We start from the raw sequence: 21,202 nt of genomic DNA on the forward strand, positions 1-21,202 counted from the left end.
GCTACAGTACAGTCATGTACAACTGGCAGTGAGCTCACAGAAGAGTAACTCATTCTGAGCCAGTGGGAACTCAGGGCCAATCTATATCTAACAAGATGAGTATGATACCTTATGACACAGGTTTTTGTTTTTCGTTTTTGTTTTTATTTTCGGGGGGACAGTCTTGCTCTGTTGCCCAGGCTGGAGTGCAGTGGCATGATCTCAGCTCACTGCAGTCTCCACCTCTTGGGTTCAAGCGATTCTCTTGTCTCAGCCTCCCGAGTAGCTGAGATTACAGGCGCCCACCACCACGCCCAGCTAATTTTTGTAGTTTTAGTAGAGGTGGGGTTTCACCATGTTGGCTAGGCTGGTCTCAAACTCCTGACCTCAGGTGATCTGCCCACCTTGGCCTCCCAAGGTGTTGGGATTATAGGCGTGAGCCACCGCGCCCGGCTATGACACAGGTTTTGAATGCTCCTTTACCACCTAACTTTGATCTCTTTTACCTTTGTCTTATCTTTGCCCTGCTAGTCTCCTCTCTCTCTCTCTCTCAAAAAAAAAAAAAAATCTAGTTGCATTGAAGATTACATTGAAGATTACATTTCTGCTTTGGGAAGCCAAGTTGATGTGGCTGACATCATCAGGAATCAGGATATTTTGGTGTATGGGGAATAATTAGTTTGTTTTTGGCTATGGAGAATTGGAGTTTTCTGAGGTGCCCATCATGGGGCACAGAGGTGGCTGATAGATAATTGGAAATGTGTTTGATGCTAAGGAGAGAGGTTGGGGATTGGAAGAGAGGTTCTTCCATCACTGCCACTTTATTCTTTTTCTTTTTTTTTTCTTTGAGATGGAGTTTTGCTCTTGTTGCTCAGGCTGGAGTGCAACGGCGTGATCTTGGCTCACCACAACCTTCACCTCCCGGGTTCAAGCAATTCTCCTGCCTCAGCCTCCTGAATAGCTGGGATTACAGGCATGCGCCAAGATACCTGGCTAATTTTGTATTTTTAGTAGAGACGGGGTTTTTCCATTTGGTCAGGCTGGTCTCCAGCTCCTGACCTCAGGTGATCCTCCCACCTCGACTTCCCAAAGTGCTGGGACCACAGGCGTGAGCCACCATGCCTGGCCCTTTTTTTTTTTTTTAAAAAAAAGACAGCATTTTACTCTTTCACCTAGGTTAGAGTGCAGTGGTGCAATCATTGTTCACTGCAACCTCAGATTCCTGGGCTCAGGTGGTCCTCCCACCTCAGCCTCCCAAGTAGCTGGGATTACAGATGCTCATGCCTGGCTAATTTTTTAATTTTTATTTTTAGAGATGGAGTATCACTGTGTTGCCCAGGCTGGTCTCAGACTTCTGGCATCAAGCAGTACTCCCCCGACTGCCTTCCAAAGTGCTGGGATTAATAGGTGTGAGCCACTGTGTCTGCGTCCCCACTCCCACCTTTTTTTTTAAACAAACACTTACTGTGAATCTACTATGTGCTAAAGATACAAATAAAATGTAGTTCCATGCCTCAGAGCTCACCGTCAGATAGGGAGAGCCTTCAGGATATGGATAGATCTCAGTGCAGAGTAATTCTGAGTGCTGCAAGAGGTAAATACTTGGTACCCTTGTCCTAGAGAAGATTTGAGAGCCGATGGTTGTAGCTGAAATGGCGGGAGTGGAGGAGAGTGTATTCAGTAGATGAGAAGCAGGCTGGAGTGGGAACAGCTACAGAAGGGGACCTTCTGTTTTTCAACACTGCTTTCTGTGGAAGATACCTTAATAATGATTCCAAAGGCATTTCAGGGAAGTCGTGGGTGGGGATGGTTTAAGATGGAGTGTGGGGAAGGGGAAGGAAGGGGTTAAGACTTTTAAGACCTCTCATCTGGTTTATAGAGGGGACTGTGAGGATGGGAAAGTGGGGGAGCCCTGGCTTTCAACACAAGGCTGGTTCTGCAGGCACACAGTCACACTCAGGCGCAGATGATGAAAATAAACACTTCCAAGTTACATGGCTGCCTGGAGTGGGTGGAAAAGTGGTAGAGAGGGAATGCATTAGAGAAAGCAAGTTCGGTGCTAGGTTTGACTGGAAAGCTCTCGAAAAGGAAAGAAAGAAGGTGGAGAGGCAGAGAGAGCTTGGGTGAGTGGCCATCCTGGGCACACAGGTATGTACATGTGTGGGCAGGTAAGAGTACTGTCCAATTACTCTCACCTCTGGATAAAATGAAATCCTGAAGGCATCATAGTGGTAGTGAGGCTCTTAAAACATTGTCATTTCTACCTCCTTTGAACTGTAATGATATTTGCAAGAAGGAAACGATTATTTTATGATAAATCCTTTGTAAGAGGAGAAATTTAAAATAATAAAACATCTGGCAGTAATTAGTAAAAAAAAATGCAAATGGCAAGCAGTTTGGTTATGGCATCTAATTCCACAAATATTTATTGAGTGCTTGATGTATACCAGGCACTCTTCAAGGAGCTGTAGTGAACAGATCAGATCACCTGCTTTTGCCATTTCACCTGGAACTGCTTAACTTGCACAGTTAAACCTGTGTAAAGGCCTTAAGCAAAATAATAAGGTCATCTAAAGTGCTGAGATCACTTCATTTTGCTGTAATGCTCTCTTTCATTGGCCAGTGGCTCCACCAGTCTCATAAATAATCAGAAAATACCAACTATGTGTCTTTGGCAGTGAACTGTGGAAATTAGATTGCAGAAAAACCATTTTAATGGCAGTGCTAACATGGATGACCAGTACTGGATAGGACTTTAGAGAATACCCCCTTGAGCTTTATAATTTAGAGACGAGGAATTGACAGCAAGTAAAGAAGACGTGCCAAGACAAATGTCACAAAATGAATGACAGAGTTGAGAGCAGTGCCCTGGAGTTTTCAAATGGTACAGTTGGGGAGGCTTGAGAGTACCTAGCAAAAAGGGCATCTTGATGGTGAGGGAGTTCTGAAGTGGGAGAGGGGTTGGAAAGCAAACGATGAAGCCTTGATTTCAGACTCTCCCCTGTTACTAGGGCCTCGGGAAGCCCTGTTTTGCTCTGAGCCTCAGTTTCCTCAACTGTAAAGTGAGAGGATTAGATTGAGGTCCTTCTTTAAAATTTATTTATATTTTTTCTTTTTCTAAAGCTCCACTCTCAGAAGCAGTGGTAGGGTTAGGATTTGAGGCCATGGGTCCAAGCCCATGTCCTTAACCTCTATACTGTACTACCTTTTTTCTCTTGGAGAGATGGTCTTGCCCTGTCACCCTGGCTGGCATGCAGTGGCATGATCATATCTCACTGCAACCTCAAACTCCTGGGCTCAAGGGATCCTCCTGTCTTAGCCTCCCTAGTAGCTGGGGCTATAGGCACATGCCACCTTCCCGGCTAGTACTTTTAATTTTAATTTTTATAGCAATGGAGGTCTCCCCTTGTTGCCTAGGCTGGTCTTGAACCCCTGGGCTCAAGCAATCCTCCTGCCTTAGCCTCCCAAAGTTCTGGGATTACAGATGGGGATCACCACACCTGGCCAAGGTCCTTTGTAGTTTAAAACAAAGGTTATTTTTGAGATGTTGAGTCAGGAGACAGGCAAGATACTAGGGTAGGAGACAGCCTTTCTTTAGAGCAAATGGATTGCCCATTACTTTCCAGGCCTTGCTTGTGGGGAGGGCTGCCACGTGTCCTTCAGTTCACCCACCACTTCTGAATATGTTAAGTCTTTGCCTCCCGAGTTGTGGCCCTGCTTTGTTCTCAAGCTAATCTAATTTCAGTCTATTCAAGTAGAAATTAAGGTTCCTGTTGTAGATCCCCTAGTTTTGGAGTATGTCCCTAGGCTCATCTCTGTCACTGTGCTTATCACACTGCCTCATCACCAGCCTATCCCACAATACATGTGCATTATGTCTTCATGGGACTCTGATGTCCTCATTGGTCTGTGATCTCCTTGATCTTAAGGAATACCATTCTCTCTCATACCTGCACAGGGTAGGTGTTTGGTTAATCCTCATATATCCTCCCTGCCTCTGCTTTCTGTTGATCCCCTACCCTACTGTGGACACATATACATCCTGCTCATTTCTTCCTTTGAAACAGTCTTTGGCTGGGTGTGGTGGCTCACACCTGTAATCCTAATCCCAACACTGGGAGGCTGAGGCAGGCTGATCACCTGAGGTCAGGAGTTTGAGATCAGCCTGGCCAACATATAGTGAAACCCCATCTTTTCTAAAAGTACAAAAATCAGCTGAGTGGTGATGGGTACCTGTAATCCTAGCTACTTGGGAAGCTGAAGCAGGAGAATTGTTTGAACCTGGGAGGCGGAGGTTTCAGTGAGCCGAGATTGCGCCACTCTACTCCAGCCTGGGCGACAGAGCTAGACTCTGTCTCTCAAAAAAGAAAGAAACAGTCTTTGGTGTGTATTTCCTCCTTTCCAATAACATTGTCCCCACTCAGAGTCCAGGCCTTCTCTTATCAATTATTTATCTGATGATCGCCTTCAACTCTCTCCATTCATATCCTATACATTCTTAAAGATCTAGCTCAAATGTCCTCTTGTTCATGAAGAATGCAAGTGTACCTCTTCCCTCCTCTTCAAGCTTAAGGTGCTTTGTCCTCTCTTCTGGTGTCTGTTTCAGCGTGCCTCTCATTTTAGTTGCCAGTTTGTGCATGTCAGCGTTCTTTCTAGGCTGGAGGGTTCAGCCTGTCCTTGTATCTCCCACATACTCTAGAACAGTGCTGAGCCTTTGGCAGGAGTTCATTACGTATTTGTTGAATTGTGTGTGTGTGAAATAAAGAGCCAATAACTGTTTATATATACACACACACACACATGCACACACACACAGTACTATTCTACTTTTGGAAGCAGTTTAATATGGGTGGGAAGAGTAGAAAGAACTAAAATTGATTGAAGCTGTAGTCTGTGTTTCTTTATTCACGTTGCAGGACTTTTGCGCAGAGGGAATGAGGCAGGGCCGGGATAGCGGGGGAGTAACTCCATTTCACAGATGAAGCATTAGAGGTTGATTGACTTGCCCAAAGTCACACGGTTGGGTGAGGGGTAAAGTCAGGATTTGAGCCCAGGTTTTCTGCATCCAGTGTCTTGGTTCATTTCACCTCACTTTAAGATCAGCAGTCTGTTAATGTCCTGAAGTCTGATTTTCCAGTGCCACAGCTCTTCAGTCATGGTACCCATTCTGGGTATTAACTTCAAAGAACTCCCCTTTCCACAAAGAGCAAGAGATGTGAAATCTTGACGAGTTTCTCTGTCTTTGATCAAACTTTAGGACTTAGTTTCACCCTTGGTGGACTTAAAAATCACTAGATGGTATATTAGTCTTCTCAGGCTGCCATAATAAAATACCGCAGATTGTGTGGTTGAAACAACAGAAATTGGATTCTCACAGTTCTAGAGGCTGAGAAGGCCAAGATCAAGGTGTTGGCAAGTTAGGTTTCATCCTGAGGTCTCTTCTCTTGGCTTGTAGGTGGTGGCCATCTTGCTGTGTTCTTACATGACCTCCTCTTTGTAAGCCATTGAGGGTAGCGGGGCACGCCAGCTTCCTGGTGTCTCTACTTACAAGGCACTAACCCCACTGGACCAGGGCCCCATACTTATGTCCTTATTTAACCTTAATTGCTTCCTCAGATGTCCAGTCCCCAAATACAACCACTAGGGAATTAGGGCTTCAACATATGGATCTTGGGAGGACACAGACATTTAGTCCATAAACAGGTGAGTTTTTGTTTTAAGTTGGATAGTCAATGTATGCATTACAGTATTCTGGTGGTTTAGTCAATGTTAGTGTTTTGGAAATTGTGCTAATTGTTTCCTTCTTGTTCTTCTATAGGTGTTGGAATTGTGCCTTTTTATTTAGGCCTATCTATGGGTCTTTGCCTAGCCCAAGGGGAACTTCCATTGCATTTGGATTTTGCTATTTTATTTGACCATTTCTACTTTAATGCAGCTTTTTTTCATTAAGAGATGGGGTCTCACTATGTTGTCCAGGCTGAAGTGGGGTGACTGTTCACAGGCACAATCATAGCTCCCTATAGCCTCTAACTCCTGGGCCCAAGTGATCACCCTGCCTCAGCCTCCCAAGGAGCTGGGACTACAGGCACACCACCATACCCAGCTAATGCAGCCTTTAGTGTACTGTTTTGTCATGTATGATGCTGTGTGCATGGTGGGCTGTTTTATGCCTATATCAAAATATCTGCATTTATAAAATGTTTACTGAGAGCCTACTTTGTAAGGGTCACTGGGCTGCTTGTTGCCCTACAACCATGCGTAAGAATGGATCGTATACTGTCTAGCAGAACAGCAGACACAAGAGATAATGGCTCCTGAGCAGAATTGGGGACAGGGAAGGCCAGTCTATCTCTAATAAAAGTTGATGCGGCAGGGAAGGCTTTTTATGTTGTCATTTATAAACAATTATGGACATTGATAAATAGTTTTAAACAAGAGTATCCTTTCTAGCCTCAAAGTTTCTATTAATAAGCATTAATAAGCTTAGCTGGAGAGACCTCTTTGGGAAGTATTTGTTTTTGTGCTCAAGCGGAATGCCAGCATTCCCCGGAGGCATGGACCATGTTAAAGCTCCAAAAGATCTCCACAGTTACCTTTCAAACATACAGTCTTTTTGAGACAGAGTCTCACTCTGTTGCCCAGGCTGGAGTGCAGTGGCTCGACTTTGGCTCACTGCAACCTCCACCTCCCAGGTTCAAGTGATTCTCCTGCCTCAGCCTCCTGAGTAGCTGGGATTACAGGCACCTGCTACCACGCCTGGCTAATTTTTTTATTTTTAGTAGAGATGGGGTTTCACCTTATTGGCCTGGCTGGTCTTGAACTCCTGACCTCAGGTGATCCACCTGCCTCGACCTCCCAAAGTGCTGGGATTACAGGCGTGAACCACCATGCCCGGCCCAAACATACAGTCTTACTGGATCAAGGGCAGAAATTATTTCAGAGCTCTGGTTAGAGTGAGGAAGGTACACGTGGGAGGATTATGGGTCATAAGTTTGAAATCGGGAGGAGGTGATGGAGGGGGGGAAATGAGTGGGGGAAGAGCCAACAGATGGAGACACACTCCCCCTGAATTGCCCTACCCTGGGCCCTTTCCCGGCTGATGATTAGAGCGTTAATGTTCATACTTTGAGGAGGAGAATAGAGGCTATCACTAGGTCTGAAACAAGAGAGCTAAGCGGAGCAGAGAGGAGCAGGGGCATTGGAGTAAGTCAGACCACTTACTATTTTGTGACCAGAGTAAGTTACTGAGCCACAGTTTTCTTATCTGGGAAATGGGAATGGTAATTGGTTAAGGGAGATAAACAGCCTATTTCACAAGGCTGTTGAAAATCCATAAGGAACCTTTGGGGTACATTGCCTTATATCAGAATCCCTTTATAGCCAGGCAGAATGCAACCACAAGGCCCAAGGAGGCCTGATGTTCTACGAAATTAAGCAAAGTAAATTGGTAACTTTGGATTTACTTAGCTAGTGATTAAATAACAGTTTAGTTAATAGGCTATTAATGGTCCCCAGGTGTTGGTAATTCTGGGTATTTGCTTTTAAGAGCAGTCGTATAATTTCTTCTGGTACTTTATATATGTAAATATATATATACATGCATATATATGTATTTTTAACAGAAAACATTGAAGTATAACAAACTATGCTCTCAGAGGCTATTTTTTGGAGGGTTAAATGATATTGTGCATATTAAACATTTGTTACGCCTACAGTAAGGGCTCAATAAAAGTTATCTGCTATTATATTATTGCTATCATTATTATTACTCTGAGACTCAACTGGCCACATGTAGGGCAAGAACCTTTGTGAAATTTAGACTCCCCACAAGTCCACCACCACCTAGTGGCAGCTAGAGGTACTGCACACATCTTGAGGAAGAATTACATTGCTTGGAATTAATTCCACGTAATTTCAGTCCCACCAAGGATCACAGGACCTTTGTTCAGAGTGTGGCTTACTTACCTCAGAGCTGAAATTCATATATCATTAATCAATTAAGTGACATTTTTTACTTCCACAGTTGGCATAGAATAAAAAAAAATAGGGAAATGGACATGCTTATGTGCTGTTAATAGAAATGTAATTGGTGCAACATTTTACAAGGACAAGTTGGGGATATAACATAAGTCTTAAGTGTTTTTATCTTTTGGTGGAGCAGTCCTAGGAATTTATCTTGAAGAAGTAAAATAGAAAAAAGATTTATTTAGAAAGTGTGTCTGTGTGTGTGTACACACACATATAATGTATATGTAAAATAGCATTACATATAACAACAAAATAGGGAGTAATCCTTTTTTCATTTGTGAATCAGAGTTCTTAATCCTTACAGCAGCAATTCTTAGAAGTGGGGAAAGTTGGCATATTGACATCTGGAGCAGAGACATTGAGGTTGGGGAATTGGATCAGAATCTGCTGTGTAAGCTGTGTAATTCAAGAACAGGCAGTGTACCTATTGATTTCCTAACAAAAACCACAGAAAGTAAAGCTGGATATAGACATCTTGGCAGATAGAGATAATACAGAAGAGAGATATTGTACAGGGTGTGTGTTAATAAATTTCAGTTTGGCGAACATTGATTTATAGGGAATAAAAGTATGGGTGAAGGTAAAAAATTAATTTGGGACCTTTGAGGAAGAAGGAGCCTGGATTGGGTATCATTGTATGGATATTAGAGCAACATGATCAAAACAGAAGCATGGGAATTTAGCATTACAGGGACACATCCCCAAAGATAAATGTCCTCTCATTTAGCTTTGCTCAGGATCTGAGGGCCAAACCACCTTTGACATGTGTCTGAACCTCCCAGTGTCTGATACCTGATGTGTCCAGTATGAATGTAGAGCAGGGTACCTGGTATTTGGAGACATGGATTACCCTCGTACTTCATTCTATTAATAACAACTTTTAGGATGAGGCAGTGCGTAGTGAGAGACTGTGATCAGGTTCTGTCACCCTCATGTAAAGACCACACTCCTTGGCCTCAATTTGAAGGGTCTCTGATCTGGCCCACTCCTCTCCAGTCTCAGTCAGATTTCAGCCATTCACAACTACAGAAACCCCTTCCCAGGCATAGTGCGTGAGTAGCCGGCTTGAAATAGTGTGATTCAAAATTAGTGTACTGTAAACTTAAAAGTCACAGCCTCCCCCGCCTAATTTTTTATTATGGAATTTTAAAACATAACAAAGGTTGAGAAAATAATGAATCCTTGTGTACATATGACCTTTGATTTCAAATTATTCCATTTTCGGCTAGTGGGACTCTTTTCAAGTTGGTTCCTAATTTTTTTTTTTTAATTTTTTTTTTGAGACGGAGTCTCGCTGTGTCACCCAGGCTGGAGTGCAGTGGCACGATCTCGGCTCACTGCAAGCTCCGCCCCCCAGGGGGTCAAGCAATTCTCCTGCCTCAGCCTCCCGAATAGCTGGGATTACAGGCGTCTGCCACTACTCCCAGCTAATTTTTTTTTTTTTTTTTTGTAATTTTAGTAGAGACGGGATTTCACTGTGTTAGCCAGGATGGTCTCCATCTCCTGACCTCATGATCCGCCCGCCTCAGCCTCCCAAAGTGCTGGGATTATAGGCGTGAGCTACCACGCCCACCCAGTTCCTAATTTTTTGACATGATTGGTCAGTTTTAAATGGACTGCCTCATCAGTATCTTGATGCATGCCTGTTACTCTGAGAAATCAGAGGCTTGGAGAATGTAAGAAGGACTGGGAATACGTAGGCCCTTCCCAACAAGGGGACCGATAATGCTTACTTTATTGCCGCAGTCAGTGTTGCTTAGCTGCATTTTTGCTGTAACATATTTGAGAGGTTAATTTTATAGGAAGCTTTCTGTGATTAAAAAATGTGGGAATAGCGTGCGGTCCTGAAACACACATAGGTTTCATACACTTCACTGGAAGAAGACATTCACTAAGCACCTGTTGTGTGAAACATGCTGACCCGGCACTGTGGAGGATGACAAAGTGACTTATGGGAATCATGGTTGAATCATTTGGAGTGACCCAAGGCAAGAGGCAGAGAAACAGTTGTAGAATGATTCTAAGAATACCAGACTCCTAGGGCAGTCCAAGCTCTGGACTTTCCAAGTCACCATCTTTGTGATCTTGTGCAATCCACTTCACCTTTCTGACCCTTTCTTCTCTCAGCCGGAAAGAGACTTGAGGAATGTAAAGAGGGACACTGGACTCAGTCTCTTAAGTGCCTAGGCCCTTTCACATCTGAAATTACATACATTGTTTACTTAGGATTTTAAAAAGCAGCCCGCATACCTGAAGGATCACAGACGCCAACCCCTCATTTTAAAGATGAAAAAACTCAGGTTGCCATTGCTCCAGGTAATGCCACAGAGTGATGAAAACATCAAATCTTTTTTTTTTTTTTGAGACAGTGTCTCCTTTGTCATCCAGGCTGGAGTGCAGTGGTGCAAACATGGCTCACTGTAGCCTCGACCTCCTGGGCTCAAGCAGTCCTCTTACCTCAGCCTCCCAAGTAGCTGGGATTACAGGTGCGTGCCACCACACCTGGCTAATCTTTTTTTCTTCTTTTTCTTTTTCTTCCCTTTTTTTTTTTTTTTTTTTTTAGAGACAGGGTTTTGCCATGTTGCCCATGCTAGTCTTGAACTCCTGGGCTCAAGCAGTCTACCTACCTCAGCCTCCCAAAGTGCTGGGATTACAGGTGTGAGCCACTGTGCCCAGCTGTACATCATTTTTTTTTTTTTTGAGATGCAGTCTCGCTCTGTTGCCCAGGCTGGATTGCAGTGGCACGATCTTGGCTCACTGCAGCCTCCACCTCCCGGGTTCAAGTGGTTCTCCTACCTCAGCCTCCTGAGTAGCTGGGATTACAGGCGCACGCCACCACACCCAGCTAATTTTTGTATTTTTAGTAGAGATGGGGTTTCACCATGCTGGTCAGGCTGGTCTCGAACTCCTGACCTCGTGGTCCACCTGCCTCAGCCTCCCACATCATATTTTGTATTTGATTACACGGTGGCTTCTTTTGTCCTCAGCTGTGACAAAACTTTTGGAAAGCTGTTTAGTTCTAAAACTGGCTAACATGATTTGGGGGAATAATCAGTTCCCTAACATTAAAGAAAAATCAATTAAGAAATCAGAGTCTAGGCCGGGCGCGGTGGCTCACGCCTGTAATCCCAGCACTTTGGGAGGCCGAGGCGGGCAGATCACTTGAGGTCAGGAGTTCGAGACCAGCCTGGCCAACATGGTGAAACCCTGTCTCTACCAAAACTACGAAAAAAAATTAGCCGGGCATGGTGACAGGCGCCTGTAATCCCAGCTACTCAGGAGGCTGAGGCAGGAGAATTGCCTGAACCCAGGAGGTAGAGGTTGCAGTGAGCTCAGATCGTGCCACTGCACTCCAGCCTGGGCAACAAGAGCAAGACTCCGTTTAAAAAAAAAAAATGTTCAACTTTTCATTTTTTGCTGTTATATACCAGATAGTCACAGTATAGCCACAACAATCCACTTTGAAGTAAAACCCCATTCCTAGTACATTTCTAAATATTCTCCAGAGTCCTGAATATCATAATTCAACATTAATGGAAAAGAAAGTACTGTATTTCAGACAAGGGAATCAAGTCAGGAATTAAGCTTCAGTGATTTATAGGCATTGTTTTTGCTGGAGTTGGTAATCATTGCTTCAAACTTCCTTTTACAGGATAGCTAGCGGCCAGGAGAAATATAGTGGAAAATGCAAAACAACGAAATTATAAAGCCTGCCAAATACTTCTCAGAATTGGAAAAGAGCATCCTGCTGGCTTTAGTAGAAAAGTATAAATATGTGCTGGAATGTAAGAAAAGTGATGCGCGAACTATTGCCCTTAAGCAGCGTACCTGGCAGGCACTGGCCCACGAATACAACTCTCAGCCCAGCGTGTCCCTGCGGGATTTCAAACAGCTGAAGAAGTGCTGGGAGAACATCAAGGCTCGGACCAAAAAAATTATGGCCCATGAAAGGAGAGAGAAAGTGAAACGAAGCGTCAGCCCTCTCCTGAGTACCCACGTCCTAGGGAAGGAGAAGATCGCCAGCATGCTGCCGGAGCAGCTCTACTTCCTGCAGAGCCCCCCGGAGGAGGAGCCCGAATACCACCCCGACGCCTCAGCCCAAGGTATCCGTTCCTGATGCCAGTGTGCACGCTCTCACTGGGTACCTGTTTGACATTTTAATTTTAAAATCCTCCACTTTGAGGGAACTTCTAAAAATGAAACTTTTGTATCAAACCCAATTTTCCTAATTCAGGATCTCAGGATTATATAGGACATTCGAAGTCTCATAGAAGTGGGCGTGGTGGCTCACGCCCGTAATCCCAGCACTTTGGGAGGCTGAGGTGGGAGGATGGCTTGAGTCCAGGAATTTGAGACCACCCTGGGCAACAAAGTGAGACCCCCGTTTCTACAAAAAATAGAAAAAATTAGCTGGGCATGGTAGCATGCACCTGTAGTTCCAGCTACTCGGGAGGCTGAGGCTGGAGGATAACTTGAGCCCAGGAGGTGGAAGCTGCAGTGAGCTGTTATTGCGCCACTGCACTCCAGCCTGTGTGACGGAGTGACACCCTGTCTCAAAAAAAAAAAGAAAAAGTAATATATAAAAACAAAAGTACTTGTTTTCATCATTGCGCTAGCTCTCTTGGAGACTTTATTATTACTTAAACATAAAGAAAAATAAGGGACTGCATTAATGGAGTTCTTATTAGTGAGGTGCTGCTGTTGCCTATCAACCTGTCTCAAATATGTTAAAGAGAATTGTATGAAGATTTATATTCATCCACTCAATTTCACTTTTTTCAAAAAATATTTTTGGAGGTCCTTATTATTTGCAAAGCATTGCAGTGGGCCACTCAAAAGGCCATATTAAAAGAGTCAACCGGCTGGGTGCTGTGGCTCTTGCCTGTAATCCCAGCACTTTGGGAGGCCGAGGTGGGCGGATCACCTGAGGTTGGGAGTTTGAGACCAGCCTGACCAACATGGAGAAACCCCATCTCTACTAAAAATACAAAATTAGCTGGGCATGGTGGTGCATGCCTATAATCCCAGCTACTTGGGAGGCTGAGGCAGGAGAATCGCTTGAACCCAGGAGGCAGAGGTTGTGGTGAGCCAAGATAGCGCCATTGCACGCCAGCCTAGGCAACAAGAGCAAAACTCCGTCTCAAAAAAAAAAAAAAAAAAAGAAACAAAGAACTATTTCAAACTTGAAAAAAAGTGCAGAGAATAATATGATAAACACCTGTTTTAGCATTCACCCAGATTAAAAACCGGCATTTTTAGCCATTATACTATTGTGATCCACCGTTTTGGTTTGTGGTACCCCAGGGATCTTGAAAAACTCCAAAAAAAAATTAAGTTTAATATACTTCCATTAAAAAGAGAAAAATATGTCATACATAATTCTTAGGGAAAAAAACTGTCATATAATGAAGGATGCAATGATAGTGTGTCATAGCTTCAAAAGGTTGGAATTTAGGGGCTATTGAAATGTCTCTAGGCAAGGGGAGGGTGGAAATGCACATAGATAAATTGCCAGCAATTCCTGCTTCTTTTCAGACAGGAAGTGGCCAGTTTATATAAAAATTCATTGCAGTTTGCAGAAGACAGACATTGAAGCAGAGGATGTTTCCTGTTAGGGGACAGAGGGTTGTTCATAAGGTGCTTCAAGGACCCGGCAAGCACTTCCCCAGGAGAATCTGGTTCTCAGCTTGCAGAATGAGAAATTCAATTGTCAGTGCCTCCAGAGTAGACTGAGCTCTGAGGGACTGGCTCCTGTTAATTAAAAGTAACAAGAAGCAGTCTAAAGCCAGTAGTGTTGTCTGTGTAGAGTGGAAAAGATAATTGCCAAGTGAATCAAATACATGTTTTTGATTAGCACCTTTTTTTCTGTCCTGTAGGCAGACGATCCTGGAGAAGCAAATTATGATCAAAAGTTTGCTTACTGATCATTTGACCAAGGTTAAGTCCAGGAAGCCAGTTGGGTAACCATAGTGGTTTATGTTATGAACCTCATGCATCGATTTCCAGTGTGGGAACCTTGTGTCTGAGTTTTGATCCCTGAGTTCCCAAGCCAGGGTACCTCCTAGCAGACAGTTTATGGGGGCACTGTCAGCTCTCTCTCTTATCACTCCTCACTGCTGCTTCTGTAGTGCATGGGCCCCCACTGCTAATTAATGGTGTCCTTGTTTTGGAGATGTTTATAGCTTTAGCCAGTTACTCTGTTCCTCTCCACCTTGCTGGCTTCAGAGCCATTCAGCTTCTGTGAGGCTGTGGAGGAGTGTGCTGGGGGAGGGAGGGAGGGAATGGATCAGCAGGGCTGCTCTTTACATTGCTTATGTTCCCTGGCAGATATTGCTGAGGACCATGCTGGTGTGAGCTGCCTTCTGTTCATTTTGCAAACCTGTGATCTAGATTATTGTGTATTGAATACATAGGGTTATTCTTAGGGGGCCTGGACAGTCTTGTTTCTCCATTTTCAAATTCTGTGGTGGGATCTAGGAAAGTTCATTCCACAAATTTTTTTCTCTTTCTTTTTGGAAGAAATGATGTAATTCATTTACTCATAAACGTAATTTATAAATTTTCAGCAAGAAGGGAATAAAGGTACATTCTCAGTGTTTTCCTTATAGTGACATTTAATAGTGACTCAAGTATAAAGGGATTTATTTTAAATTGGATGTTTGTACATAGATGACACTGGGGACTTCCCTTTTTGCTGGTGATTATTAAAGCATAGCCAAATGCTCCTTGCTCCTGTGTCCAGGTCCCATCTGGAGGGTGGTGGAGAACCTTGGTGCTTTGTCATTTGGGAAGTGTGTCCAAAGGTGATCTGTTAATACAAGTAGTAGGGTACTGGTACTCTTTCTATACAGTAAAACAACTTTGAATTCATTTCACTCATTTCGCATTTCAATTCTCTTTCAAGAAAGAAAAAGAAGCCTGGAATTGTCAATCATCCTTTCTGGGACTTGGTGGGAAAAAGGTGGAAAATCTGCTATAGAGTTATGGACCTCATTACATCTTGTGTATTTGACATAAGGAATGTGTGTGTGTGATCTTTCTATTTCTAACACTGCACTGTCTGATACAGTTGTCACAAGCCACATGAGGCTCATAAGCACTTGAAATGTGGGTAGACCACATTAGGATGTGCTATAATTGTGCACACCACATTTTGAAGACTTAGTACCAAAAAATGTAAAAAAACTCATTAAATAATTTTTATATTGTTACATGTCGAAACAATAATATTTTAGATATATCAGATTAAAAAATATATTACCAAAATAAATTTCACCTTTTTTAATTTTTCTAATGTTGCTCTGAGGATATTTAAAATTATATAAATAACTTATATTGTATTTCTGTTGGACAATACTCTTCCAACACCTTACAGGGTACCTGTTACAGAATTAGGTACTCAGAAATTTATTGGAATTTATGATAAAACTGTTAAACAGGATGGACTCTAATAGTATTCCACTAGAGGCCTCTCTGCAACTACTTTTTGGTATGAGATAGTTTCAACTGTGTCATCTTGATCACTGTCCCTTGGATATACTTAGCTTTGTCAATGACTTTCTGAAAATGTCCATCTGTATTCGAACACACTAGTCTTAAAATTTAAGTATAACACTTAGGAATATATTAATATTTGCCAAAAAACCCCAATATTTCCTCCTTAAATATATTAAAACAATTTACACCCTGCAGATTTTATGATGTGTGATAATTTGGCTTTGACACTTATCTTCCATTATTTTGAGGGAAACTGTGTACAGAACCAACTAAGGGAGCCAATAAAATTCGCTAGGAGTGGCTGGGAGGCTAGGATGACCAAAGGTCAAATACATTTAAGAAAACTAAGCTTTGGAGTAGCACCTAGATGTCTTAGGATAATTTATATTTAATTTCACATTCGATGCTCTAAAGTGATACTTGATAACTGTGAACATTTCTTAATAAATGCCATTATTATTACTGTTCAATCCTAATCTTTGGGGGTGAGATCTCTGGTACCAGAGGGCTGAGTTACACTTCCAGTCATGGCACCCCAGCCTCACTGGTCTGTGAAAAGCCTTTCTTTTGTTAGTTACGTGTTTGTTCCATTTTTATTCCATTCTTTCATTCTCTTCTCCTGCATCTGAATCATTCTGACACGCTTGCATATCCTTTTACATGTGTTTTGTGTGCATCTATTCTAAATTTATGTAGATTTAAATTTGTGCTAGGGATACCATTTTCTCTCTTTTTTCACTTAGAATACTGTTTTTAAGATCAATTCCTAGGCCGGGCACAGTGGTTCACACCTGTAAACCCAGCACTTTGGGAGGCCAAAGCGGACAGATACCTGAGGTCAGGAGTTCAAGACCATGCTGGCCAACTAAAACTACAAAAATTAGCTGGGCCTGGTGGCGCACACCTGTAATCCCAGCTACTTGGGAGGCTGAGACGGGAGAATTGCTTGAACCCTGGAGGCGGAGATTGCAGTGAGCCAATATTGCACCACTGTACTCCAGACTGGGTGACAGAGCCAGACTTCTTCTAAAAAAAAAAAAAAAAAAAAAGATCAATTCCCATTGCAGTATGTAAGTCTAGTTTCTTTCTTTTAATGTGTTATATATACTCCATAGCATGCATCCACACAACTTATTTATCCCCTTTCCCAGTCAGCCCTATTTCCTATATCTGGGGTTTAGCCTGTTTACAGTTTCCTTCCCATCCTTTTGCTGTCATAGAAGGCTTTTCCTTCTGATATTAAACTTACTCCAGTTGTCCAAGTGAAAGAACAGCCCCTTGGCTTTCCTGGTCCCAGGAAAGCTGTTGGGATTTCCTACCCTTTTTGCATAAGATTGAGTTGTTTTCTCCTTCAGGTGGCTTTGTTTTTACCTCTGAGAGAGATTACATGGTGTGTATTTGCAGCACAGTGCCATTCCTAGGCCAGTCTTTTTCCAATTAAGAGAAGATTCTTCCCATCTGAACAGTAGTTTCTAGTCATTGGAGCTAATATGTGTGTGAAAGTTAATTAACTATGCCATTGAGCCTCTCTAGTTTAAAGCCCCATTTTCTGCCAGAGTCTTCTTAAGAGGCCTGGCTTTTTTTTCCTTTAAAATTTGGATGTTAGCACACATTTAAACTAAAAAGAGTAGTTTTAAAGAAGAGTCGTTTTTCTGCTCCCAGACACAAACATACTGTCTTTTTATGTTCACAGCTCTAGAAATTTAGAGATCAAAATGCAGGATACACACCCATATTCTTAATAAGAGATGGTTTTGTAGTGGATACAATTTGGAGGCTGCATTTTAAGATATGCAAGTGATCAGCTGAGCAAGTGGAAGAGTGGGAGGCTGATTTTTGTAGTGGTTGAGTTTGGATTTTGGAGTCACACAGACTTAGATTAGAATCCTGGTTCTTTCAACTAGTCATGTGACCTTGGATATTGTATTTGGTTTTCTATAATAATACCTCTCTCCTAGGGTAAGGATTAGATGAGGTAATGCTATAAAGCACTAGCCTAGGACCTGGTTAGCTGCTCAAAAAACAGTAGGTGCTATCATCATCATCGTCATCACCATTATCATCATCAGGTCTCTAAAGCCTGGAATTGTTGAGATGAAAGTGAGCATTTAGAAATTGGAAGAGGCCGGCGCAGTGGCTCACGCCTGTAATCCCAGCATTCTGGGAGGCCGAGGCGGGCCGATCGCTTGAACTCAGGAGTTTGAGACCAGCCTGGGCAACATGGTGAAACCCCGTCTCTACCAAAAATACAAAAAATTAACCAGGCTTGGTGGTGCATGCCTGTAGTCCCAGCTAGTTGGAGGCTGAAGTGGGAGGGTCCCTTGAGCCTGGGAGCCGGAGATTGCAGTGAGCTGAGATCGCGCCACTGCACTCCAGCCTGGGTGACAGAATGAGACCCCATCTCAAAAAAAAAGAAGAAATTAAAGAAATTGGGCGAGACAGCAGCATTGTGAGGGGATGAACTTTAAGGACTCAGAGGAGTATCCAGAACTATCCCCTGGAATGAAATAAAAGAGAAAAGAGACTAGAAGTACCACAAAATGTCTAATGTGTCCAGTCTTCAAAGAAGACATTTTCAGATCCAAAACTAGAAAGGAAACAGGTGAAGTAATGCTCTTTGCAGTTGAAACTCACACCTGAGGGCCCTGTTCTCAGTGTTAACCCTCTCCCATTCCTTTGTCCTGTGCCTTGGTTACCCACACAGAGCACTGTTCCTTCTCCATGGTTGGGCATGTTGGGAGGGATGTGACCCACTGCAGGTAATTCACCCCATACACATTTCTTACATGCCCAGCACTATACCAGGCCCTGTGCTGGGTTCTCCATGAAGATGAACAGAAGCAATCTCTGTCTTCAAAGTACTCAGAGACTTAAAAGGGAGGTAAACTGCCAGTTTTAACAAGTGTTCTGCCAGAGGTAGGCCCAGGAGTCAGTGGGAGCATGAAGGAAGAGCTATCTTTGAGGCCAGAGCTGTCTCTAGGAAAGATTTCCAAGAGACATTTTCGTTATTTCTGGATGGCACAGAAGTACTTTTTTTTTTTTAACCTTCTCTTCCAGAAGTAAGATTTTTACCTTACCTTTTCTTTAATCATAATTAGGGACTAGTTATGGTTGTTACTTTACCTCTTGGAGTGGAATAATTAAACGGTAGCCATTTTCCTTTTATTAACAGGGTATTATGAGTTAGGTTTCCCCCAGTAGCCATTAACATTCCCAGCATCTCATCTTCCAGAATAATGGAGTGGACGTAATAATGTAATCAACTATGTTAATAAATTGGCATTGTTTTTCTCCAAGGAGAAGATTCTCTTTATTGGAAATGTAAAGCTTCTCAAGAAAGCTTTAGAGTCACAGCTAGAAGACTCCATGGGTTAGTGGAGTTAGTGGTTTCCTTATTGCAACTCCCTTAATTCACACGGATGTTACTGCTCTATTAAAAAATCAGGGCAAACATAACACCTACCAAACGTGGTATCCTTTCGCATCCATATACTCTTCCCTTTATATTCAAGGGTTCAGCCAGTAAACATTTACTAGGCATCCATTGTGTACCAAACAAAGTAATTAGTACCCAAGGATTAAAAAAAGAGAATGTCATGCTGCCAAAACAATACTAGTGTGTGTTAAGTGCTGTAACAGAAGAGTACATATAAAGGAGAGACCTAAGGTTTCACAGAGCAAGCGGCATTGGTTTTGAATGAGTAGGAGTTGGGGGGGAGGTTAAAAAAGCAAGACTACAGTAAGTGGAGGGACAGATAGCCTAACTTTAAGGAGAGGGAACAGTGAAACAGAATTATGAAAAAAAGCATGACCTTATAAAGGATGTAAGTAGCTTGTGGTAGGACTGAAGGTTGCACAGGGCATTTGGAAGAGTCAGACAAGAAAGAAAGGAAGGTCGGAATCAGGTTATGAGTTTGCTTAGGGCAGATTAAGAACAGAACCACAGATGGGAACCCCCAGGAGAATATGAAAAGGTAACAGGTGAGTAGAGCAATGGTCTCTGTACATCAAGAAGACTTGAGAAGGAGCAATCAGAGGGGAAGGCAGCTTAGAAATTAGGAGAGTCATGGTTCAGAAGCTAATGGAGGAAAGAAATTTCAAGGATAGTCAAGTACCAGGGACAGGTTAAATAAGAGGGACAAAAATAAATAAATAAATAAATAAATAAATAAGAGGGACATTGAAAACTCCCCAAATGGCAGTGCTGGAGAGTAAAAAGAAAATGTATGTGAGGGAGTTAAGCCAGGGAATGTAGACTCATCTTTCAAGGAACAGCATTTACAAGATGGCTCTCCAGGGTAAGGGCTTACACCTGTGACCAGGAAACAGCAATAGCACTCTTGCAAAGATTACACATACGTGTTCATAGCTGAATGAGAAGTTGGCAAAGGGTGATCAGACTGATAGAGAACTTAATTTGAAGATCCACACTAACCTTGCATTGTGGTCCTACGCTCATCAGAGTTGGGCACATTTCAGTTTAGAATATCAACATAACAAGGTCTCTGATTCTTGATAAGCATGGTTTCTGACCACGGATCCCATACTTTGAAGTTCTAGAAATAACCTAACAAAACCCCTTGTCATTATTTCTTAAGAAAAAATTGCTTTTGATTTGTGGGTTTTTAAAAAGTCAGGTGTGGCTAGGGTTCCTGTAGACATGAAGGCCAAAGCAGACATGATTTTAGATACATCCTGTAATGAAGGACCCTGTCATTTGAAATAGGATTGGCTTTTTTTTTCTCTGCCTGTAAAATCTTTGAACATATGTTTTCTGCTACTGTTTTTCAGAATCATTTGCTGTTTCAAATAGAGAACTGTGCGATGATGAGAAAGAGTTCATACATTTTCCAGTATGTGAGGGGACCTCTCAACCTGAACCCTCGTGTTCAGCTGTCAGAATAACAGCCAATAAAAACTACAGGAGCAAAACCTCTCAGGAAGGTGCTTTAAAAAAGATGCATGAGGAAGAACACCATCAACAAATGTCCATCTTACAACTGCAACTGATACAAATGAATGAGGTGCATGTGGCCAAAATCCAGCAGATAGAGCGAGAGTGTGAGATGGCAGAGGAGGAACACAGGATAAAAATGGAAGTTCTCAATAAAAAGAAGATGTATTGGGAAAGAAAACTACAAACTTTTACCAAGGAATGGCCTGTTTCCTCATTTAACCGGCCCTTTCCCAATTCGCCCTAAGACTTTGGGGGTGGCTCTCTTGTAATTAATCTGTGTTGGCAAAGAATGTCTGGAACATGGACTTGCGGTCAGTAACCTGTAACAGAGCGACAACTAGGAAAATTAGAGTGGTAGTAGTCACTTATTTAAGAATTCATTCAGGTAAACAGCTGCACCCTCTGTACCCCTTAAGTGGCAAAGAAGCTGTTATAGTCTTCTGAAAATTATCACTATGAGTGCTATAATTCTGAATATAATGTCTCTTAATTAGAATTCATACAAGAACCACGTGTGAGTGTTGTTGTATTTTTTTTTTTTTTTAATCAAATGCAAGTGTGACTATAAAGGAGTGTGGCTGATTTTTTTTTTTCTTTTTTCTTTTTAAACAGACAGCAGAACTTTTCTATCCAAATGAATGCCCTCCCATCGAAAGTGGCTGTCCTGGGAGGCTACACGTTTCTCCAATGATGATGCTGTTGCTCAGAACTTGCTAGAGGTCTTTAGGGAACCTCCGTGAG

At 42.6% G+C, this 21,202-nt stretch overlaps 1 protein-coding gene across 6 annotated transcripts in view; it reads left to right on the forward strand.

Moving 5' to 3' along the window:
- Window positions 1-20,972, forward strand: part of MSANTD3 (Myb/SANT DNA binding domain containing 3) — a 97,714-nt gene extending 76,742 nt beyond the window's left edge. For 4 of the 6 annotated variants that reach the window (XM_054520374.2, XM_009244696.4, XM_009244694.4 and 1 more), the window contains exons 2-3: window positions 11,660-12,110; window positions 20,296-20,972. In XM_054520374.2, coding sequence (XP_054376349.1) covers window positions 11,693-12,110; window positions 20,296-20,705 — 828 coding nt within the window. In that variant the 5' untranslated portion in view covers window positions 11,660-11,692 and the 3' untranslated portion in view covers window positions 20,706-20,972. Of the gene's footprint in view, window positions 1-5,595; window positions 5,683-10,381; window positions 10,494-11,659; window positions 12,111-20,295 lie in introns of those variants that run through there. The other 2 variants (XM_063714021.1, XM_063714023.1) reach the window with 2 other exon arrangements.
- The last annotated feature ends 230 nt before the right edge of the window (window positions 20,973-21,202 follow it).

The sequence above is a fragment of the Pongo abelii genome, chromosome 13, assembly GCF_028885655.2.
Source record: "Pongo abelii isolate AG06213 chromosome 13, NHGRI_mPonAbe1-v2.0_pri, whole genome shotgun sequence".
Classification (NCBI taxonomy): Eukaryota; Metazoa; Chordata; class Mammalia; order Primates; family Hominidae; genus Pongo; species Pongo abelii.